This window comes from Myotis yumanensis, unplaced genomic scaffold, assembly GCF_028538775.1.
Source record: "Myotis yumanensis isolate MYYU_CA2020_CCGP unplaced genomic scaffold, mMyoYum1.0.hap1 SCAF_5, whole genome shotgun sequence".
Classification (NCBI taxonomy): domain Eukaryota; kingdom Metazoa; phylum Chordata; class Mammalia; order Chiroptera; family Vespertilionidae; genus Myotis; species Myotis yumanensis.
In genome coordinates this window covers 103,926,816-103,950,880 of record NW_027223756.1, presented here as the reverse complement: position 1 = coordinate 103,950,880, position 24,065 = coordinate 103,926,816, and the positions used below count along the sequence as shown (strand labels likewise).

Here is a 24,065-nt window from a genome sequence, read left to right as displayed (position 1 = left end):
ATCCCCAGTGTGGGATGTGCAGAAGGCAGCTGATCCATGATACTCTCTCATCACTGATGTTTCTAGCTCTCTCTCCCTCTCCCTTCCTCTCTGAAATTAATAAAAATATAAAGAAAAAGAAAAATGTGTCCCCAAACTTCCTCCAGTGCGCTACTGAATATGATATTTCTATGTGAATGTGGATCCCTGTGGGGAACGGGTGCATGTGCCCTGCAGGTGACTGTGGGGACAGTGCCAGCCAGTGTTTTTCTGGCCCCGCCCCTCTCAGGAGGCGTGAGGTCATGCTGACCCAGTGCCTGCTCCTCCCAGGGCTGAAGGCATTTCCCCGTATGGGCTGTGGGTGAGCCAAATGTAAGCAGATGCAGCACTTACAAGACTTCAAATTAAGTCGCAATCTACACTAATAAGAGAGAAATATGCAGATTGGTGTCACTCCACTACGCCCACCAGCCAATCAGCCGAGTATGCAAATTAACCCAACACAGATAGTGGTTAATTTGCATACATAGGCGCCCAGTGGCCTGGGTCCCGGGAACATCATTGGCACCCAGGTCACTCCAAGGTAGGCCCCGTGTGGGCCCTGAGCAGCCTAGGAAAGGCCTGAGCCAGGGGACTCCTGGGCAGGGGCAAGTCTGCAATCAGAGCCGAGGGGTCCCCTGCCCAGGCCTAACTCCTCAGCCAGATGCTTTAGGCCTGGGCAGGGGCGGAGCCAGCGATCGGAGGGAGATGTGGGGGCTGTTCCCAGGCCCCAAGGCTTTAGGCCTGGGCAGGGGCTGAGCCAGCGATCAATGTGAACTACAGAGGGAAACACCTTTTCTGACCGCTCATTGGCTAAGCTCCCTGTATGCCACTGGTAATATTCTTAGTAACTTGGGTAATAAGAATCCAAGAAGGTGATCTAGGGTTTTTCCACCTCACTCCTGTAGAAAAAAATGAAGGTCCGCTGCTGGAGGGCTAAGAAATATATCCTGCCCTAGCTGGTTTGGTTCAGTGGATAATGCCTCAGCCTGCCAACCACAGGGTCTGGGTTCAATTCTGACCAAGGGCATGTACCTAGATTGCAGGCTCCTCCCTGGCCTGGGCCCAGGTCAGGGCTCATGTAGGAGGCAACCAATCAAAGTGTTCCTCTCACTTTGATGTTTCTCTCTGTCTTTCCCTTTCTCTTCCACATTCTCTAAAAATCAATGGAAACACATCCTCAGGTGAGGATAAAAAAAAGAAAGAAAGAAAGAAAGAAATGTCATATCCTATGAAAAAGGAAGTTGTCATTTTTTCATGGTGAAGGGACTGGAGTCCGTGTTGATGAAAACACCTTGGTGGCTGCGGTGACTGGCAGTGGCTGCAGCAGCGGGGTGATGGGGCTGGTGCCTTCCCCTGATCAGCCTGGTCGCCTCCCACAAAGGGAGGCCAGACTGCGGCTTAGGCCAGCTCCCCAAAGGGAGCAGGGAGCGGGCCTAAGCCATCAAGTAGGACATCCCCTGAGGGCTCCCAATATGTGAGAGGGGGCAGGCTGGGTTGAGGGACCCCCCCCCCCCCCCCGTGCACGAATTGCGTGCACCGGGCCCCTAGTATTATATAAACTCACTGCCCATTCTCCGGCTGAAAATGAGCATTTTCCTCCTTGTAAGAAAATACCTCCACACGTGTCTCACAGAACCCGGAAGGACTATCTGTTTCCCAGGCAGGGAGGCATGCACTGATTCTGATGGGAGGTTTCTAAACAGAAACACGATTTCTATTGGATCATTCTGAGGGCATCCTATCATCTCAAGTATTGTGTGAAGACTGACTTGACGGACATGAACCATGTAAATGTCTAGGAGGAAGTGTGCTCCTCGTGTGTGAGTTGGGACGAGACACAGTTAGTGCACGCCTGCGGCCAGTGGCTGTTAGAAGGACGGTGGCGCGGGAACAGTCACTCGGCATTAGGCCCCGGAAGACACCAGGTGCAGGGGCGGCTTCCGGGAGGTTTGTGCCAACCGCCTGCTGGCGCCAGGCCCCGAGTCGGCTCGCGCCCCTGGCTGGTGACCAGCCCAGGCGGGACTGTCCGGGGGGGACTGTCCGGGGAACCCCACACATGCTGAGATCGCACCGTCTGACATGTCCAACCATTGGCCACCGCAGCCTTGTCCAGAAAGGCTCAACTTTCCCACATGTTCATTCTGACGCGAGAGAGCTGTCTGAACCCACTTTATCATTCCCTCTGTCAGCTTCTATTTTCCAGCTCAAACTGTTGCCACTCAGAGCTGCCCTTTCTATTGCAACTCGCTAACCATGGCACACCGCCTTTGTGTTCTCGTCCACCTCTCCATGCCCGCGATCGCGTCCCAGCGACCGTGAAGGCAGGATGGAGCCAGGTGCCCCTGTGGACCGGGTCTGCACGCCGCTCAGCCGCGGGCCCGCCCTCCCACCCGCCTCGCTGGGCGGCTGCTCAGGTTACCAGGGCTCGGGCATTGGCGTTGGCCTGCTTGTCCAGAAGCAGCTTGGTGACGCGGTAGTGACCGCAGTGCGCGGCCACGTGCAGGGCCGTCAGGTAGTCCAGCGTGACGTCGTCCACGGGCGCCTTGTGCTGTAGCAGGTGCTTGACGCAGTCCACGTGGTCACCCTGCGCGGCCATGTGCAGCGGGGACAGCCCGTTCTGCGCAGCAAAACAAAGCAAACGCCGCGTCAGTCATCGCTCGCAGGGTTGGGAGCACAGCAAAGCCCATCCTCGATCTCCGAGAAAACCAGGGTTAGAGTCCCCAGCTGACAGGTCAGTACAGAGCAGGTGATGCTGGGCCGAGAGGAGAGCCCCGAGGCCTCTCTCGGGCTCCCTGCTCTGCCCTCCCACGGTCCTAGGACCTCTTTTCTCCGCCTGGGACGTGAGCTGGGCGTGGCGAAAGCAGGCAGGTAAGAGCCAGAAAAGGGGAGGACAGGTGGGCCAGGGTCAGTGACCTCCCGGCTTTTAAGTCTGAGGAAAACCGAGATGTATCATCACGGATACGGCCCAAAGCAACGTTAGCCTCACTTCTCAGGGGCCAACATAGGAAGACAAGATCGTGGTGATTCGCTGCCAGGGGTCAGGCTCGGTCAGGCTCGTAGTTTTCAAAGTTAAATAAAAAGCTTATAGGACAAAAATATACGATTAAGAAACTAAATTAGAAAACATCTCATTAAAGAGAGCAGACTATTGCCTCTTTTTAGTAATCAGTGCACATGCGGTCGTGAGAAAGTAACGGTGACCACAGACGCAGTTTGGCAGCGATGACATGCGCAGAAGCAGAGACCAGCACGGGCCCAGCCCCTACTCTCCCCGGGAAGGGGTTGCAACAGTGGGGGGGGGACAGCTGAGAACAAATGCACCCACATTCAATCGTGGGGGTTTGTGGGCTGCAGCAGTATATGCGACTTCATTTTCTTCTTTGTGAAATACTCTTTAGGCATAATTACTGGTTTTGCAATTATAAATTCATAAAATGAACTTAGGACAGAGGGCAAGTAGATGAGGGATTTATGCACAAAGGTGTGGTTAAAGGGCACAGTGTCCAAGACCCTCGGGCCTTGCAAGGCCTGGACTGGGGCGTGCCCATCCGCTGACATGCTGTCGGTCTTAATGCTGTTTAATCCACCTAATGACCACGTGGACAATAAAATCTGCACCATTTAATCCTTTGTTCGTTTTTAGAAATACGCACTGAGCGCCCCTGGAGCCTGCGCACATCCCGAGGACACAGCAGGGCCTTGTCCACACGCAGGCGACCCTCTCAGAGGCACAGGAATGACTCGGAAAGAGAAAGAACTGGGAGGAGGCGCCTTCTACGCCCCTGCCAGGTGTCACTAGGTTAGTTCATGTTCTTCCTGTTCCTCACCTGCACAGAGCTCTGCTGTCTGTAATGGTCTCCTTTTCTATCTTTTTACTTCATTCTGGGCTTCTTAAAGATATAGACTGCATATTATTTATCTTGATAGTTCCTATTGACTAGACACTGCCTGGCACACTGTAGCTACTCACTAGGATAATTAGGTGGTGCGTGATGAATGAATGAACGAATGAGTAAGTGAATGAATGAATGAATGAGTGAATGAAAAAATGAATGAATGAATGAACGAACGAACAGGTAAATAAATATAACCATGCAGTCACAGACACTGTGTACTGGGCCCTTACATAAGAACGGTATTTGATTTTACAAGGAGGCCACCTAGGTAATCCCGTCTTCATTAGTGACATGCAATTATGGGCCGACTCTGTCGATAAGATTGTTCTGTAGTTGGTGGAACGTAGTCAGCTGCTTATCCTGAGCTTGATAGAGGCTTTTTACTGGTTGTAACATGGCTGGTCTGAAATTTTGTAATTTCCATTTAAATTTCAATCTGTTCCCCACGAAACTTTCCAAAACTATCTCTGCATTACCCAGAGCCGCATGTCAAAGACGGGTCCCCACGGCCCCACAACCCCACGGCCCACGTGCAGGTGTGAGTGAGGGTGAACATAACCAAGTCGACTGCTTCTCAGCTCCTGTCTCTGATCTGAGACAGCCTTTCGTGGCTTGGGGCACACCCTTAAAGACTAATTCCATTCCATACGTATTTCAAGTGTGTGGTCTGTGCTACAAAGAATTTCAATTCGATATTCAATTAAAGTACAGTGCACATTGAAAAATACTTGCTTGTGTCAGTGGCCTTATTTTTATTGCTCACCCTAGCAGCGGCTGGGCTGATCCCAAGCCTGACCAGGGGCTGGGGCGGTGAAGTGGGGGGAGAAGGTCGGACACATCTTTGCCTGAGTTTCTGTCGCAGGAAGGGCCTGGGGGTCATTGTGCATCCATGAAACAGCCGTGTGATTGTGTTCGATTTGTCTCAGGACCGTTTCTGGTCACCAAAGTGGGGAACTTTACTGTCATAAACCATTTCATGCACATTGAATGGTGACACCCTCATGGCTTGTGTGATGTGTCAGCACAGGCTTTCCCTGTGGTGAGCAGGCGGAGGAAGGAGAGACTAGCTGTGCTGCCTGGAGAGCGTGTGCCTGGTCACGTCTGTGCCGACGCCCGGGAGCTGCACTCCCCATGGCACTGCAGTCTCCACGCCACCTCTCTGCCTGAGAGACAAAGGCTGGGGAGCTGGAAGGCTCACCTCGTAAGGCTAAGTTTGCTGCTTTAAAAGAGGATGATTGTTGGGGAACAGAGTATCATAAATGTAAGATCATCTCACATATGGACACTATCCTCACTCACAACACAGTAATATTCACGTTTCCGTCTGCAGTAGGAAGAGCAGGTGAAATACAGAAAGAACCTGCGGGCATGTGTATACTGCATCTTACTGCATGTGTGTGTCAATTTCAAGCAATTTAAGAAGTTTGACGTGTGTTCCTCACTCCTCGCATATAGACACTAAGAGGTGCTTGCGGATGCTCTGTTTCAGGGAGAATAGGGGCGCCGGGGGCGTGTAGGGGTGCCGGGGCCGCCCGCGCAGACTCACCTTGGTCCTGGCCAGCAGGGGCGCGCCCCGCTCCAGCAGCAGCTCCACCGCCGGGTCGTGCCCGCTCCGGGCCGCGCAGTGCAGCGGCGTCAGCCCGTCCTGCAAGAGCCAGACCAGGCCTCAGTTCCCGTCCTTGTAAAGCGAGCTGCACCAGAGAGCACGGTGCCTGGACTCGGTCCTGGTGGCTCCGCGGGTGGGTAAGAGGTCAGCGAACCGCCTCAGCTTAGCCAGAGACGCAGGCCTCCTGTTTCTAGGGAGGGAGGCCGTGTGGAGACAGCCTCCTACTCCCCGCTCCTGCCTGTTTGCTGACAGTGAACTGCACTCACTTAACAAGGCGGGCACAGACAGAGGAAGGGCACTCCCTCTCTCTGAGGACTGAGTCGGGGCGCGGGGAGCGGCTGTCTTCTCCACAAGCACAGAGCGCCTGCCAGGGCGGCTCAGCACCACCTGGAGGGAAATGACTGAGGACCCGCAGCCTTAGACGCAAAAGCCATGCGACCTGCACGATGCCCGAAGAGCCACTCTCCCGGCTCCATCTCCCACCCACACGAGATGAGTGGGTCCGACCGCGACCTTCGTTCCCAGCAAACTCCTGAGCAGGGGCTGGGGGTGCCTCCTCGGGGGTGGGGATCTGCTTTCTGGGCACTTAGGAGAAACAGGAATTGCATGTTGCCATGGGAACCCGTAAACATTGTCTGAAGCTTAAATAAAAGCCCAGAAAGCCACGTCCCGGAAAACCCGCGTTGTCGTGTGTCCAGGGCCCGGCACATTGGGGGGAACGCTGGACAACACAGAACCTCGCGGTGGCAGGAGGCAGAAGGCAGACACTCACCCTGGTTTTGGCATCGATCTGACCTCCGCGGTCCAGCAGGAGCTTCACCATGTTTGTGTTTCCCCGTTTGGAGGCCACGTGCAGAGGGGTGATCCCGTTCTACAGAGAGAGGCGGAGCACGCAGTGTGGGCGCGGGAAGCACGCGGGTGGGCGCGGGGAGCACATGGGTGTGGGCGCGGGGAGCACGTGGGTGTGGGCGTGGGAGCATATGGGTGTGGGTGTGGGGAGCACGTGGGTGTGGGTGCGGGAGTATGTGGGTGTGGGTGCGGGGAGCACGTGGGTGTGGGCGTGGGAGCATATGGGTGTGGGTGTGGGGAGCACGTGGGTGTGGGTGCGGGAGTATGTGGGTGTGGGTGCGGGGAGCACGTGGGTGTGGGCGCGGGAGCATATGGGTGCGGGCGCGGGGAGCACATGGGTGTGGGTGCGGGGAGCACATGGGTGTGGGCGCGGGGACTATGTAGGTGTGGGCGTGGGAGCACCTGTCACAGGGCATGGGGAGGCGGCCTGAGGAGAACCTGACCCAAAGCTGCTACATCTCAACAGCTTCCATTTTTAAGGAAAAAAGCACCCAAACCACAGAACACCGCAGTAAGAGAAAGAAAATGGAATAAGGCTGCGTCACTAAGTCACCAGCCACACATCTGCACAGAAGGCCCCGGACTGTCAGGAGGGCACGTCTATGAAACAAACATGACGTCAGGTTCTACCTGAGACCGAGCCCGAGTCCAAGTCCATCCTCTCTCCAGCCTCCACCACCCACCGAGCCTGGGTCGGAGGGTTTCCTGTGCTCACGTTAGAGCCCGAGCAGCTGAAGGCGGTTCTCAACGCCTCCAGGATGATCCCTCAGAAAGCAACACCCTTTCCGGGCAGGAGACACCCGAGGACAAAACACCACAGATGGGACCTGTGTTATTTCACTGGCGAACACATGCCATCACTGGGCAAGGACCTGGACTTGACTCTTGGTATGGCATAATTCTGCAGATGTTCTAACTCTGCATTTGGTTATTCATGTTACATGTGTGTGTTACATGCCGTTAAGTTGGCTCCGACTCCCGGGGACCTGTGAATGGTGCCGTCCAATGTCCAGCCTCACCGCCCTGCACAGCCTGTGGCTCTTGCGTGAGCCCCTCCACCTCCTGTTTGGGCTCCTCTTCTCCTGCTGCCTCTGTTCCCAGCATCGTTGTCTTTTCCAAAGCCCCGCCTCCTCACGAGGTGTCTGGGGTAGGACCACGTCCGTGTGTCACCTGCCCCAGCCGTGCTCAGGCTGACTCGCCTTTTTGAGCTCCAGGGCCTCCACGGAGCCCTACCTCCAGCCCCAGGTTAAAACGAACCAGCTTCCCCATCAGCCTCTCCACCGTCTGACCTCCCACCTCGGTCTCGGCCTCGGTCGCTGTGGCTGTCTGGGCTCCCGGTGACCTTTCCTGATTGTTCCCCGGCTGTCCTTCCGGCCTCGGCCCCTCCTGACTCGCTGGCTGCTGCCTGCACTCGCCCTGAGGACTGAGCCGAGGTCAGCGAGAGCCTCGTGTCTCAGTCGTCTGCGCTGAAGCTGTGCGTTCCTCCTGCTGTCGTGACTCCCGTCTTCCTGTTGGTCAGAGGCGTCCTGCTTGGCTACTTTCCCCTTCACTTTCAGAAGCCGTTTCGCATCGTGACTCCTTGGGCCTCAGAGGGTGTCGCCTGCAGAGCTTCAGTGACTCTTCCGCCAAAATCCACTCCTCCCTCGAGTCTCTCCGTTTTCCGTGTGGCACGCATGCTCTGTGCACAGACTGAACCGAGTCTGAAGCCCTCGCCGACAGGAACCCGTCCTGCGTCTGTGGCATGTGCGGACCGTGGCCCCTGCTCGCGGGGCAGCCGACGCGATAGGGTGGTCAGTGTGGGCGCCCTGCCTGCAGAGCGGCTGCCGCTTCCCATGGACACGCTCCTCGCAGCGCCCAGCATCCGGGAACGCTGGCCGCCAGGTCCGAGTGCCTCTCTCTTTTCCGAATCCCCTGGCACCGCCAGCTCCTCCCGCTCCGTGTGAGCCTCCCTCCGCCCACGTGGGGAATTGGGGCGACGGTCCTGCAGTCATGCACCCCTTGGGGTTCCTTTCCCGAAGACTGGGACGTGTACTGAACCTTACTAACCTGCAGGCTCTTGGGTTTTTCCCATATCTGTGGACACATTCTTGTGAGGATTCTGACAGGCTTATTCTCTGTGGCTTAAATCGTTCTGTCTGTGCCCCACCTGCCCGGGGTTCCTTCTCCCCAGTGCATTCAGGGCAGCCCTCACCGGGCGTTCTAGAACTCCAGGCTCCTTCCCGGAGGCTTCTCCTTCAAAGGCCTCCGTTCCGCCTCTGCCTTCTGCACAGACTTCGCCGACTGCCCCCACCTGCCTTCTCCCCCCGGTTGGTCTCCTCCTCCACCTTTGGCAGGACACTCCTCGTCTAGGTCTGAGCTGCCCTCTGTCCCGAGCTTCCGGGGGGGCCTCCTGGATTTCCTTGTTTGTGCTTCTCTACCTCCTCACACGGACACAGACCCAGGACACAGAAGCAGGAACCACCTGGAACCTCAGAGGGAAGGCAGGGAGGGGGAGTGTCTGCATCGCCCACGGACACAGACATAGTGTGGGTGGAGGCCTGGGGTGGGGGCGGGGCGGGCTGGAAGGGGTCCACGGGGGAGAAGGGGACACGTGTAATACTCCCAACAACGGAGATCTGTAAGAAGGAACAGTTCTCTCGATCTCTACGTGGTCGTCACCGAACTGCTCCGGGGACTCTGAGCCTGGTCTTGTCGCCTTGAACACGTGTCCCTCGCCTGCCACTAACAATGGGCAGGGTTTCTTCTGTCCCCCATCTCGCTCGAGCTTTCCTTCCTCTTGACCCCCCGAATCGTCCTCCCAGCATCCTCCCTGCTGAGGCCGCGAGTTTCAGGCCCTGGCTCTGCTTCTCCCTCAGGTGTTTGCCCTGCACACCTGCTGTTTCTGTGCCGCACACCCACCCGGAAGGCTGCTCGCCTGACCCATGGCACCCGATTCCCAGCCTCTCGTGGGCGATGGGGGCGACTCATGGGCAGCACCCCACCTGCCCCCGGCTGTGCACAGAGGGAACAGGCCTCTCTCCACCCTCTCCCCCCGCCCCCCCCCCCCTCGTTCTAACCCCAGCCGCTCTGATCTGTGTCCGCCACTGGGACCCCGTGTACACTCGTCGTCTGGCTGTGAGAGCACGTGTCTGTGGTGACAGGTTCCTGGCTGCGGAAGCCCACAGGCCACTGCGGCTCCCGGGCCCTGACTGACCCTCTGGCCACACTGGGTCCCGCCTTACTTCCTGCTTCGTCCCGGCTCCCTGAATTCTTAGCGCGTCTCCTGCGGTGCCGTGTGGCGTGTCTTCCTGGAACCCGTGGGAAGCACCCTGCCTCCTCTTCCTTAGCTGCTGTCACTGCAGCGCAGATGGGTGGCGGCTATGGCGACGGTTTTCCTAGGAGGACGCTCGGGGTTGCCCAGCCTGCCCTGGCGCCGTGGCCCCTGCCTGCGCTCTGTGTCCGGCCCGTATGAGAGCGACCCGTGTCTCTGAGCCTGCGTTCCCAGGGGACACTCAGCTCCCGAGGGGAACGCCCCGTCCTGGTCCCTGCAGCTCGCTCCACCCAGCATGGCAGAGCCCAGCCGTCCGTGCCTCGTCTTACCAGCTCCCGTCCACCTCGCTCACGCTTCTCCGACGGTGCGAGTGCAGCCTGGAGCTCCCCTCCGCGTGTGCGGGAGCCGCCGCCCCTGCCCCGTTACACTGAGTGTGATGGTCACGGGAGGGGACCCCAGTGAGAGCATTCCTGGAACCCACAGCTCGACGTGGCGTTTTCCACGTCCCAGAGACGCCACCTCAGCACAGTCTCCGTTCGTTAGAACCACTCCCTGCCACACCGCGTGCCCCGTGACCCTGTGGAGACGGTGCGCACATGCACTACGCGCTCTACCTCAGTTATCTACTGACTGGCAGCTGCTCCCTGACCCACGCGAGAGCTCGAAGTCTGACCGCTCACCCTGACGCCAGCACTCGCACTCCCTGACCTGCAGCGGCCTGTGGGGGGGCGTTGCCGTCCTTATTTTTCACGTGTTGGGTTGGGAGGACTGAGATTTGAAGGAAGGAAGGAAAATCTCGTATCTCTGGACAGATGTGGGTGAGAGAGAGGGATGGGGCCTCCATGGGACCCTGAGCCACCGTGGGCACAGATGGGGTGAGAGAGAGGGGATGGGCCTCCCTGGGACCCCCAAGCCAGCGCAGGGGACCCGCCCCGTCCGTACCCGGGCAGTGAAGTCCACGGCGGCTCCCCGGTTGAGCAGGAGGGTGGCCACGTTGACGTTGCCGTAGTGGGCGGCGATGTGCAGGGGCGTGAAGCCGCTCTGGGGAGCAGAGAGAACCACAGTGGGTCAGGCCGTCCCTCCCCGTGCGCCATCGCAGGAGCGTGAGGAGAACCACGTGGTTAAAAAATAAAAATAAAACAAACAAACAAAGAAAAAACAGAACAAAACACCGAGGGGTAGCTGTCTAGCTGGCGTCCACAGTTCAGCCCAGGCCATGGGCGCTTCCCACGGCTCCTGTCAGTGCTCGGAGGGGAATAACCAAGTCTCTGAGAGGGCAGTGAGCCCCCACATTCTTGGTGTTATTTCTAATTACCGTCACAGCTCACCTAGGAGATATGCCATCTGTACAAACCAGGTTTCTTGAGTTCCTTCAGCTTTAGAGAAAAAACGATGACTCAACAACACAGGGTGTTAGCCACGGGAATAACAATTATGAGTTTAAAATCTTTTCTCCAGAGAAGGACTCAAAATGAATGTTTCCTAAGAAACGGATGGACAGCAAGGGTTGGTGTGCGGACGCCGTGAGGACGTGGTCACTCTCGGGGCTGCACGTCCTGGCCGCTCACCCTAACGCGGGGCAGTCAGACCACGTGGTTATAAGGAAAAAGTTTAAAACAAAAAACACACAAAAGTTAACCAACATCCTTGCTGTCAACGTGAATATAAAATTAAAAATTCAACTGAACCTAATTTCGAATGTTACTTAAGCCAAACTTGATCAATAAGCTAAGATGGATATAAAATACAATAAGCAGGTTAAATCAGCTATACGGGCATTAGAGGCCTGTTACTGTCAGAACGTTTTTTTTTAAATGTCTGAAGCTCTTAAATGGAAGGAAAGTATATTTTCATTTCTTTTCTTATGAAAAATTGGTTAGAAAGTTTTGCCGTTTTCACAGAAGCAGCAGAGCAGTTTCTGTTATTAAAGTCCGCAAAGCGCTATTATCCTGGCTCTGTCGTTTCAGTGGCTTCATTACTTAGTAAAGGATTATAGAAGCAACCCAGACTGCCCCGTAGCCTGGTCTCGGTCCCCGGGGGTGAGGTGGCCTAGTACTGTTCTCGCTCAGGTGAAATGAGCCTGGGTGTGGAGAGCACTGTATTTAAGAAATGTCACCTGAATCCTGGCCGTCACTTTCCCCGTCATTTGACTACAGACTTTGCCTTTTGAATCCAGATCAGGCCCTAGACCAGCGATGGCGAACCTTCTGAGCTCGGCGTGCCAGCATTTTGAAAAACCCTAACTTAACTCTGGTGCCGTGTCACATACAGAAATTTTTTTATCTTTGCAACCATAGTAAAACAAAGACTTACATTTTTGATATTTATTTTATATATTTAAATGCCATTTAACGAAGAAAAATCAACCAAAAAAAATGAGTTCGCGTGTCACCTCTGACACGCGTGTCATAGGTTCGCCATCACTGCCCTAGACCCTCAGGGGCAGGGACTCCTGTGCGCTGGCCACACTAACTGCACACGATTCCTGACGCAGAGACGCAGGACAGCAAGAGCAGCAGCAGCTCTGCATCCACACCCCCCAGCGGTCAGGACGTTGCGATTCTGTGGCTACTGGAGGCCAAACATTCATGTCAAAACAGAGGGAAGAATCAGTCTGCAGCCTGCTGTGATTTATAAAATGCCAGGCGCTTACAACTGAAGGAATGATGGGCGTATGTTCTCCACGTTTCCCTTCATAGATCCTCCACCCGGCAGTATCCTGAGTGCGTGTCTGTCATTCCAGTTACAGTGTAATCACAGCAAAACACAGCGATCGCTGCTGGATCTTTTCCAACTTCTTCAAACATTATTTTTCTCATTTGCAAAATTAAACGGGCGTACTGTCCAAGGTGGCCTCCCTGGCGCGGCGGCGCCTGCCTGCGGCCGGGGGGAGTCCCTGAGCCACGTGGGAGGGCGGGGCTCCGCGCCTGCAGTCGCCCAGGAAAGTGCCCCCTGAGACTCCCGCGTCCTCACTGACCCTTTCTGCCTCAGTGCAAGCCTTCCCAAACGGCGCCTCCAGCCCACGCATGGAGCAGGGCTGCTTCAGAAATGCATCTCAACCACCAGAGTCACCTAAACCCGTGGTCGGCAAACTGCGGCTCTCGAGCCACATGCGGCTCTTTGGCCCCTTGAGTGTGGCTCTTCCTAAGCCTTAGGAGTACCCCTAATTTAGTTAATAACACTGTACCTACCTATATAGTTTAAGTTTAAAAAATTTGGCTCTCAAAAGAAATTTCAATCGTTGTACTGTTGATATTCGGCTCTGTTGACTAATGAGTTTGCCGACCACTGACCTAAACAGTTAGAGGCATTAAACCCGTAATTAAGACAGCCATCCAGGCAGCTCCATCTGAGCCCCTCGCCAAGCAGATGGGCCTGTGTGTTTTTTGGTTTTTGTGTTTTTTAAATCTCTGCCCTAAGTTCCATGCACACAGATGGAACAGGAGGAACGGTATGATAACCCAAGTTAATTTACGTCTCCATGGGTCGTGTGGTTGATGAGCCTAGACACACGACTCCCAGTAACACTGTGTGTGGAGGCTGGTCTCCAGCCCAGCGCTCGCAGAGGCCCATCTTGAGTGAAAATCTATATACGAGTCCCTGGATGGGGGAAGGGGGGTAGGTTCCTGCTTCTAATGTACTTTCAACAGTGCTTGCTAGGGCCTCCGGGCAGTGGACAGCCACAGGCATGGAGAGGCCACTAAACACACGCACACACGCATGCACACACACGCACACACACGCACACACGCATACACGCACGCACTACACTGAGGCCTCTGACCTGACGCTGTGCTGGGGGCTGGGACTGCCTGTGCTCTGGAAGTAGACGGCCGAGTGACATGCACTGAGACAGCATTACGAGGCACCTGCTCTCTCAGGACACGGTCAGTGTCATCACTGATGACGGACAATGTGGGAAAAGCCCATCAGGGGGGCACCTGTGGTCAGAGACAGGACGGGGCGGGCAGTACACCTCCTCCCAGGTCACCGTCTAAGCTCGGGCCTGGGGACCCTCGTCCAGAGGGCACAGCTCATCGGCAAAGCAGCCAAGCCCCAGAGGGACCTGCTTTCAGACGGAGTTTGGCTCCACGCTCCACGCTAACGGGCCATTTCACACGTTCCCTGGGTAAATACTGCTTCAGACATATGCGACATTCATTGTCTGGAATTACCCAGTCCCTTAATTATGGGAAACATTTCCAAATCAATTTCCTAATAAGGGAAGTACCATCGTTAGTGAAGTTAGTGAGCATTTATTCTAACTGGGCAAAAACTAAAAAATAAATAAAAACGAGGCGTATGTTGGCATAAGCTGGTACCGTACCTCAGTCGTCCTATTCACCATCATCTGAAGCGGTGGGTGTGGGGGAAAGAGGGAGATGTTAGCACACTGCGAATTAGGAGACATGCTCATCTTTCTGTTTCTATTCTTTTTTACTAGAAATGGAAAAAGTAGGCAACTTTCTAAATAGCTGAACCTCATCTTTTAAAAAACATTTTTTTAATTTACTTTTTTTGTTAACCCTCACCTGAGGGTATTTTTCCATTGATTTTGAGAGAGGAAGGGAGAGGGAGAGACAGAAACATCGATGTGAGAGAGACACATTGATTGGTTGCCTCCAGCACGCACCCCAACCAAGGCCGGGGAACTGAGGTGCGTGCCCTTGACCGGAATCGAACCTGGGACCCTTCAGTCCGAGGGCCGATGCTCTATCCACTGAGCAAAACCGGCCAGGGCTAAAAAAGATTATCTTTAACTTTTCTGTTACGGTACCTGACAGTCCCCTTCCTTCCCCAACCCCCTGAAAGTCAGTGATCCCTTTAGACGAGCAGAGCGCCTGTTACACGGGGCCGACAGCTCTCCATCCGTAGCCCGCAGCCAGGAGCCCGCGGGGCCCTACCTGGGACAGAGGGCGGTGGGAGCCCGCGGCCAGGACCCGGGGCCTACCTTGGACTGCACGTCCGCGTTGTGGTCGTTCTGCAGCAGCAGCGCCGCCGACTTGGTGTCGTCCTTGCGGGCGGCGATGTGCAGGGCAGGCAGCCGCACCTTGCCCTTGGTGTCGTTCTCCAGGAGCACGGCCACCGCCTGGTTGTGGCCCTGCTGCAGCGCCACCGCCAGCGGCGTGAAGCCATCCTGCGGACGCGGACAGAGTTGGCCTGAGCTTCGGGAAGCGGGGGCGGGGGGGACAGGCGGGGGGAGAGCAACAGCTAGGTGGACAGCAGAGCAACGAGCAATGGGGCGAACGTGCCTCAGAGATGGGAGGTGAGAGCCAGGCCCTTGCCTCGTTGCCGTAGCGGGGAGCCCCCAACTAGCACTGTGCTGCTGTCAGTGTCTCCCTTTAGGGCCGCTAATATTTGCTTTACAGCCCGGCCGGCGTGGCTCAGTGGTTGAGTGTTGGCCTAGGAACCAGGAGGTCGCGGTTCTATTCCCCCTCAGGGCACGTGCCCGGGTTGCAGGCTCCATCCCCAGTGTGGGGCGTGCAGGAGGCAGCCGATCCATGTTTCTCTCTCATCACTGATGTCTCTCTCCCTCTCCCTCCCTCTCTGACATCAATATACATTCAGGGGCTCCTGTGTCGGGAGCCTGAATGTCACAAATGTCCCACCGCCTTGGGGGTGAAGCCTGCCGTCAGGACGCAAACCCAGCCCTGCCTTTGTCGGTCTCTGTGTTACCGTCTGTCTTGTCTGATCCAAGGGGAGCTGCCCCAGCTTTCTTTTGGTTCCGTTTGCATGAAGCACATTTCCTATCCTAACTGAGCCCATCTCATGGCCCTGATACTCGGTGGCACACCAAAAGGTGTATTATTTTTTTGGCCAATCTGACCAACAAAAACAGGCATACTTTAGACTCAGTCACACTGATGGACACTGTGTGCTGGCTGCTGTCATTTTTTAAATTTGACGATCTCAGGGGAACAGGTCGGTCTGACGTATTTTAGAAATTCTCAGCCTGCCAGTTGACAATCGCTGTTGTTGTGTCTGTGGAAACGGTTCTCATCCTGTTCCGTGTGCACCAGCACAGGAAGCATGGAATGCGAAGTCAACCTGTTTCTTAACGAGGAGGAGTGACGCACACAGCACTGAGAGAGGAAACACCGCAGCCTGAGTTGGGAGCCGCAGGGCACCCGGGGAGGCTGGGGAGGAGGGAAGAGCAGCTGGGAAGCGTGACGTCACGGGAGAACAATCAGGGGTCCTGCTCACTGAGCCACGGGTGGGGTCCTCCCTCTCGGCCACGGCTGCGGGTCCCGGCGGCCTCGCCGCCCGCATAGTGTGGACAGGAAGGCCTGTGGGTGGGCTCACCTCGGTGGCGGTGCTCTGGTTGGCGCCATTCTCCAGCAGGTACTTCACGACCTCGATGTGGTTCTCCTGGGCAGCCATGTACAGGGGCGTGAAGCCGTTCTGGGGACACAGGACAACACGCGGACCGTCATTCCTGACCGGGGAGCGGGCAGGAGCATAGCCGAGGGAGGAGGGGCCGCCCCTCTCGTGGGCGAGCAGACGTGTCCCTGCCATGGAGCTGCCAGGCACAGGGCAGCGCAGCCCACACCCAGGCCCTGAGGACGAGGAGCAAGGACATGGGGAAATGCATCCTCAATCCCTGTCTTCATGTTGGTCCCAGGGAGGCACTGCCTCATCTCCACACTCGTTAAACCAGAGACCGTGAGCATCTGAATATCTGCACGTTCCTAACACTCAGAATTCTCACCCCGTGGCAAACACTGGGTGTCCCCCCAGAATGTAGTCACACTTCGCATAGTTACAAAGGCAGCGTTTACACCTCAACGGGGTTTTCATCTCAGGGTGAATTTCCTTTGTTTAAAGCTTAGTCTGGCTGGAAACATTAGTAGATCCATCAGCTGTTAAAGTGTGTAGACATGTTTCTGGGACATCCTGTATATGAAATAGTATTTATACACCATCTTCTGTATTTATCAGTGCGTAGCTATTTAAACAGACCACCATGATCTTCAATGTACACAGTTATTACTGAACATGGGTCGGAGCCAATGCGCGAAAGCATCTTTTTTAAAGAATATGTTTTCATTGCCCTGGCCAGTTTGGCTCAGTGGATAGAGCGTCGGCCTGGATTCAATTCTGGTCAAGGCCACGCACCTTGGTTGCAGGCTCCTCCCCAGCCCAGGCTCTGGTCGGGGGCATGTGCAGGAGGCAACCAATCGATGTGTTTCTCTCATCAATATTTCTCTCTGTCTTTCCCTCTCTGTTCTACTCTCCCTAAAAATCAATGGAAAAATATCCTCGGGTGAGGTTTAAAAATTATATATCCTATATAATAAAAGCCTAATATGCTAAGTGTCTGGTAGACTGGTCGGCCATTCAACCAATCAAACCATAATATGCGAATGATATGCTAAGGCCGCTCAACCGCTCACTATGACGTGCAGTGACCACCAGGGGGCAGATGCTCCAACCAGTAGGTTAGCTTGCTGTTGGGGTCCAGCCAATCGGGACTGAGTGAGATGGGCCAGACATGCCCTGGAGCCCTCCCGCGGTCCCTCCCAGGCTGGCCAACCTCCTGTGTCCCTCCCCGGCCCTGACCGTGCACTGGTGGGATCCTTCCGCCTGACCTGTGCCCTCTCACAATCTGAGACCCCTCAGGGGATGTCAGAGAGCCGGTTTCAGCCCCATCCTGCAGGCCAGGCTGAGGGACCCCACTGGTGCATGAATTCATGCACCAGGCCTCTAGTATGTATACAGTGGGGCCTTGACTTACGAGTGTTCCAACTAACGAGTTTTTCGAGATACAAGCCATCTCTCAGCCGATTTTTTGCTTTGAGTTGTGAGCTAAAATTCGGGTTACGAGCCAGCTTCAGATACCCCACCGCTAGTTGGCGCAGCGAACGTCACAGTGAACGCCACATCAGCCCAGCATCATGTGTCTCACTTGTTCACTTTAAGATTTGACATATGAGTAATTTGAGTTACGAGCTCCGTCACAGAACAAATTAAACTCATAAGTCAAGGCCTCACTGTGTGTGTGTGTGTGTATATATATATATCTTTAAATTGATTTCAGAGAGAGAGGGAGAGGGAGAGAGAAACATCAATGATGAGAAATAGTTGAGCCCCCAACCTGGGCATGTGCCCTGACCAGGAATCAAACTGTGACCTCCTGGTTCATAGGTCAATGCTCAGCCACTGAGCGACACCAGCCGGACACCAGAAATAATTTTGAAAACAATTTTTTCAGGGCTAAACATGTTTTAAAAATAATTCAAAGACCTCTTGCCAAGACAGAGAGCACAGAAAGCTGCAATTCATGGGCAACGTGTGAGCACCCGGCTAAGCGTGCCGTGGACGACTGCACAGATGGGGGGGCTCACTTCCCATTACCCGTCTTCGCCGCATTTGCCGTTGGTAAGAGGGTGAGTGATGTGGGTTCTCGTGTGCATTTCCTTCGATGAAGCAACCTCAGTGGGAGAGTGTGAAACACAGCGCAGATCTCTGCAGGTTTCCACCTGCCGCTGGCCCCGGGGGACCAGTGACCCCAGTTCCACAGGAAGGGCTGCTGCAGAGCCGGGCGGACCTCGAAGGGGGATTCCCTCCTCAGAGGCCTGCTTCTCGCGGGAAGGCCAGTGTCAGGTTCAGGTTTCCCCGGGCAGAACTGCTCAGCAGGCTGGTGGGCTGAGCGGGCTGGGGGGACTGCGGGGTGGTGGGCACTGTGGGCTCGGGGACACTGCGGGCTGGGGGACTTCGGGCTGGGGGGACACTGCGGACTAGGGGACTGGGCTGGGGGGGACACTGCGGGCTGGGGGGACTGCCAGCTGGGGGGACACTGCGGGCTGGGGACACCGCGGGCTGGGGGGACACCGCGGGCTGGGGACACCGCAGGCTGGGGGACACCGCGGGCTGGGGGACACCGCGGGCTGGGGACACCGCAGGCTGGGGGGACACCGCAGGCTGGGGGACACCGCGGGCTGGGGATACTGCAGGCTGGGGGGACACCGCGGGCTGGGGGACACCGCGGGCTGGGGACACCGCAGGCTGGGGGGACACCGCGGGCTGGGGGACACCGCGGGCTGGGGATACTGCAGGCTGGGGGGACACCGCGGGCTGGGGGACACCGTGGGCTGGGGACACCGCAGGCTGGGGGGACACCGTGGGCTGGGGACACCACAGGCTGGGGGGACTGCTGGCTGGGGGGACACTGCAGGCTGGGGCACTGTGGGCTGGGGGGACTGCAGGCTGGTGGGCTCAGCAGTGGGCACTGCTGAAATGACCACTCTGCTCACCATCCCAGGCCCCGACCCTCCTCTGCACTCGCCTTCTGAGAGACAAGCTCGGAGCTCCCACAGTGACCTCCAGCCTACGGTCAGGGTGATCCAGTTACCTCCCTAAATAGCTCCCAAGTGCACAGCTGCAAAGGAAGTGCAGGCCCAGCAGCACTAATTACAGTCACAGAGACAAAGCCGTGGGCGGGGGGTGCTTGGTGCACAGACACAGTGACACTCACCGGGCGGTGCAGGCCCTTCACTAAGGACAGTGCTGCCCAGGCTTCCCGAGGGTGGACGGTCTTCACCAGGTGAGGACGCTGATTAACCACCCTGCTCCCCCCAAAGGCTCCCTTTCCAGGCTCATAGCTGCTCCAGGAAATGACATTGAGGTGGCCGCTCACGGATTAGGTGGTGGCATTTCTCCGTCACCAGTGGAGTGGGCTTCCTGTGATGTCTTCAGAAAAGGAATTTTCTAAGACGCAAGGAGAACGAATGCTGCTTGTTTGCGTGGAATGATGTGTTTCCACAGTCCCACGTCCCTTAACCCCGTCCTGGGGGATGTGCATGGGGCTCTGGCTGAGCTGAGAGCAGGGCCAGTGTGCAGAGCGTCCATTCCCTGGTGTGGCGTCCACATGGCCAGGAGCCACGTTGGCGGGTGCAGGGGAGCACGCCCCCCAACAGGAGTCCCAAGAGGGCAAGAGGGCCCAGAGCACAAGAGGGGGGGGCGCGTGGAAGCCCCTTTGTTCAGGTGTGAAGCATCTCAGGGTTCCAGGCCTCTCCTGGCCACTGAGTCGCTCCCAGGTGTGACTGACAGGTGAGCATCTTCCCACGTCACCTGCCGTCACTGGGCTGTGTGTGTGGTCCAGGCCCTTCCTCCAGGATCGGCGGGGACTGACGTGGAGAGGGTGAGCTGCGGTTCCTGGCAAAGCCGTGTAGGTGGCCCATATTCTAGGCTCCCTTTCGCTCCTTTCCTGTTCAACAAGAACCAGGTTGTGACGGCATCAAAATGGTGCATGTTCTAAGCCCCGAGGAGGTGAGACTTCACGAGTGCTTGCAGGTCGTCGTTTCATTCACACTCCGCCACCCGGGCCGCTGAGCAGACCGGCGCTCCTCAGACACCGGCTCTGACCCGGGCGCCGACCCTGAGTCTCTGCGTCCTCTGAAGCCGCCCGGGATGGGCGGCAGCTGGAGGGCAAGGTCCCCATTCTCTTGGACACAGAATCCTTCCAGCTTCTGCTCAAGTGGGCGCGGGGCTGAAGGTGTGGCCACAGGAGAGGGACCTGTCTCTGTTGCTGTTGGGCCTCAGCCCGTGGAATAGAGGTGGGTCTCTAGACGCCTCGAGGATGAGGCGGCCACGTCAGTCTCACACCACAGAACGTGGCACTGTGGCTGGACCCGCGTGGAACGGATTCTGAGCCTTGGGCTCTGCCCGCCACGCGAGTCTGCCCTGCGCTCCAGCAGCGAGGTGGACGGTATTGTCACGGCTGGTGTGGTGGCATCAGCGATACCATGGGACACTGTTCCCCCTGCGTCTGCCATCACCCCCGCCGTCTGTCCTGGTGACCGATTTTCCATGTTTCACGTTACCCAGCGACCCCATCCCTCAGCCTGAACTGGTCTTCCTAAGACACCGGGTGCTGCCAGCCGTGTGAACGCTACGTCCGCCGGGACCGTGGACAGCGTGGTGGTGGCCACGGAGGCTGGTTCCTGTGCTGACAAATGACGAGGTCTGAGCAGGTCTCACGGCAAGGGCATCGAGCCTCGTCTGTGCTCGGAGGCGCTGTCCCGCGCCTGTCAGAACCCCTGCATCTGGTTTGGCAGGTCAGTGCTCACTGAGTCACCAGGACAGAGCCAGGCTGTTCAGCCGCCAGCACCCTGACGTGTGAAATGAGATCGCGCGGCGCGGCCATCAGACACTGCACCACGCGAGGAGGCTTGTCTGCCGAGGTTGCAGGCCCAGCTCGCACAGTGTGGTCTCCTTCAGTCCCCACAGCCACCCTACAGTCTACGGGCCATGGCGACTCCTGTTGATCCGACAGGACATCCGGGCGCAGATGTGAGGAGAGGACAGAGGACGCAAGGCCATGGACAGCCAGACAAGGAGGCCAGCACTGCATGGCACCGGGCGTCTGAGGGTCTGACAAACGGACGATCTGACTCCTGGGCACGGAGAGCAGCCTGGAGGCTCCGGCGGGGGGCGGGGGGCTGTGAACAGGCGGGACTCCCAGCGGGGAGATGGGGGAGGCCTGGGTCTGCGGTCCAGCAGCCAGTGCCACTGCCCATGCTGTGCTGGGTGTGGGGACGGCCGTGTTCTCACCAGAAGAAAAGGACGCGAGTGACCGGGAGGGGGGGGGCGGGGGCGGGTAGCTAACCTGATGGGGGATCCGTGCAGGATTCAACTTGTACCAGAGCATCTGCTACGTTAAGTATCATATACTTTTTTTGTCAATTATTCCTCAATAAAGCTTGAAAAATAAATTTGAAAAATGATATATGAGTTGCAAGAAAGAGAGCAGCGGAGGGGTCACCCCTCAGCTGCCCCTGCCCCGTCCTGGTGCCTGTGCGAACGTCAGCACGAACCCTGACGCCCAGGCACCCCGGGGAGGAGGGGGACCCCAGGAGTTCCCTATCTCAGGGTGGACTTAGGGTCCTATGTCCACATTCTGTTTTGTTGGTGACCTTTGCCTGGAGGAGCCCCGTGGGAGGTCTTCCTGGGGTGTCCCCTGCCGCGAGGCGTGAGGTCGGAGGCAGACCTCGGGGGCTGCTGCCCCTGCCCCCTGCCCAGCGGCCCGGCCTCCGGTGCGGCTCAGAGGAAAGTGAGGGCCTCCGCAGAGGCTGTGAGCGTCTACACTCCTCCCCACAGGCCGCCTTACGCAGACTCGGCGCCTTCACCTCAGTCATGCTAGACTTGAATGGCTTGTGAAGGGAGTAAAGGGTGGTGGGGTGGCGGGCATGGCCGGCCTGGTTCAGTGATTGAGCATCGACCTATCAACCAGGAGGTCACGGTTTGACCCCCAGTGTGGGGCATGCAGGAGGCAGCTGATCAATGATACTCTCTCATCATTGATGTTTCTATCCCCCTCTCCTTTCCTCTCTGAAATAAATTAAAAATATTATTTTAAAAAAGGGACAAACCAAGATCCAGCTTTGAGGATGTTCAGCCTTAATTCCTTCCAGTTTCAGGACAAAAGGACAAGCAGTGCCCAGCCTGTCCCACCACCTGCCCCAGATGCGCCCCCAGACCACAGGTGGGCGTGGTCATCATGCAGGATGGGAAGCCGGCGGTTACTGCAAATGAAGAGAGTATCAAACACGACTGTGTGTTTACGGACCAGTGATCTCACTATTGGAATTCTGGGACAGAGAAAGAATTCCACCCTGTGCCAGATTTCAAATGCACGGATTCTCCTCCTTCCTCCAAGCCGATCGGGGACACAGACCTGGAGAAGGATCCCGTTTCCCAGGGAGCTGCGCTCACCCGCAGGCTGACTTCCTGTCCAAGGACAGCAGGAGCGCCGACCCGCTCTTGTCCCTGTTCAAACGCAGGCACGTGCCTCCATCTATACTTCAGAGACTCCAGTTTTCCCAACTGAATAAGCCCAACCCTGACTGAGGGAAATTCCACATGTATCCACTCAGAGGGGCAAAGCCTGAAACAAAAGCTTTCTGAGGAATCTGAACCTGAGTACACTCTGTGTGCGCGTGCATATGTGCCTGTGTGCGTGTGTGTATGTGTGCATATGTGCGCGCGTGTGTATGTGTGTGTGCACGTGTGTGTGTGTGTGTGTGTGCACGTGTCAGGACGAAACGTTCCCTTGTGAGTTTTGTGTCGAGAGCCGAGGCTGGCGCTGTGGCCATATGGGAGCAATCCGTGGGTCAGGTCCAGGGCCAGCTGCGTACACTCTCTGCTTCATGGCCCCGCTCACACTCTGCGTGGCTGGGAGAGGCCAGCAAAGAGCAGACCCAGGAAGCCCTGCTGCCCAGGTGCTGACCACTGCACACGGGGTCCCTGCCCCCGACACCTGGGAGTGAAATCAATGCCGTGTAACCTTGCAATGGGCTGACTGGCCATCGTCTGAAAGTTAATAAAATCAGCCTCATGTTTGTTTTAGAAACTAGAGGTCCAGTGTGCGAATTTGTGCACGGGTGGGGTCCCTCGGCCTGGCTGGCGATAGGGCTGAGAGGGGCTGGTTGGTGGGGTGGAGGGACTGTGGGAGGTTGGCTGTGGGAGCGCACTGACCACCAGAAGGCAGCTCCCGCGTTGAGCGTCTGCCCCCTGGTGGTCAGTGCGCATCATAGCGACCGGTCATTTGGTCACTTAGGCTTTTATTCTATAGATAGGAAAGGATTTTGGAAAAGAATGTCCAGGACTGAAATATCAAAGCGGGTGAGCATTAGAAAGGGGCGAGGATTCCAGAAAAAGATGTGGGTTTTCGATACAGCAACTAACGCCAGGCTTCGCCAGTGACTCTGGCCTCCAGGAAAACGTCCCACATTTTAATGATTAATTCCTCTCACTCTACAGCTTTACCACCGTACAGACTCAGTCTGAAGCCATCTGCCGGGATTCCCTATAGCGTCGTCTTAAATTGAGCGCATTGGACACAGGACAAGGAAAGATCCTTTTCGTCTCTTAACGTCCATCTATGGAATCGCCTTGTTCGACAGGCGTTTGGGGAGAAATCAGCAGCCCTCCGTGTGGATGTTACAGCACTAACGCCCAGGAACTGCCGCCCGGAGCCCAGGGCGGTGGCACCGCCAGGCGTCCACTCCCCTGGGCGAGAGCACACACTGCCAGGCCTGCAGCCTCGAGTCCCTGTCGGGTGAGCCTTACGCCCAAGTTTCCCTCGCAGCCTCCTGGGCAGCCTCTCAAGCTGCAGCCCCTGGGCCACTGTCCACACCGCCTGGCGCTGAGGAAGGGAAGGAGCTCCCAGGCCCGCCCAGCCTGGAGCCAGGAAAAGGCGGGGCCCAGTGAGGAGGGCGCCGCCCACAGGGGTCAAGCTGGCTGCTCGGGCTGGAAACCTGGGCTCGGAGACAAGAGGCTCGCGTTGCCAGAGGAACGCGGGGGCCCTTCCCGGAGCAGGTGCCCCAGTTCAGGCCTCCACGCCCCGGCGCCGCCGCCTGCAGAGTCCACAGGCCCTTGCACACGGCGCCATTTCACACGCTTTCGTCTGATGAGGGTTTTGCAGCGAGCCATGCTCTCCATA

At 56.8% G+C, this 24,065-nt stretch overlaps 1 protein-coding gene across 38 annotated transcripts in view; it reads right to left on the bottom strand.

The window, feature by feature from the left end:
* ANK2 (ankyrin 2) overlaps positions 1-24,065 on the bottom strand; it is a 209,661-nt gene that overhangs the window by 93,616 nt on the left and 91,980 nt on the right. For 29 of the 38 annotated variants that reach the window (XM_070416839.1, XM_070416850.1, XM_070416870.1 and 26 more), the window contains exons 5-11: positions 15,926-16,024; positions 14,574-14,759; positions 13,950-13,973; positions 10,565-10,663; positions 6,296-6,394; positions 5,464-5,562; positions 2,441-2,638 (exon numbers count right to left, since the gene is read on the bottom strand). In XM_070416839.1, the coding sequence (XP_070272940.1) occupies positions 2,441-2,638; positions 5,464-5,562; positions 6,296-6,394; positions 10,565-10,663; positions 13,950-13,973; positions 14,574-14,759; positions 15,926-16,024 (804 nt within the window). The remainder of the gene's footprint in view (positions 1-2,440; positions 2,639-5,463; positions 5,563-6,295; positions 6,395-10,564; positions 10,664-13,949; positions 13,974-14,573; positions 14,760-15,925; positions 16,025-24,065) is intronic. The other 9 variants (XM_070416838.1, XM_070416844.1, XM_070416841.1 and 6 more) reach the window with 1 other exon arrangement.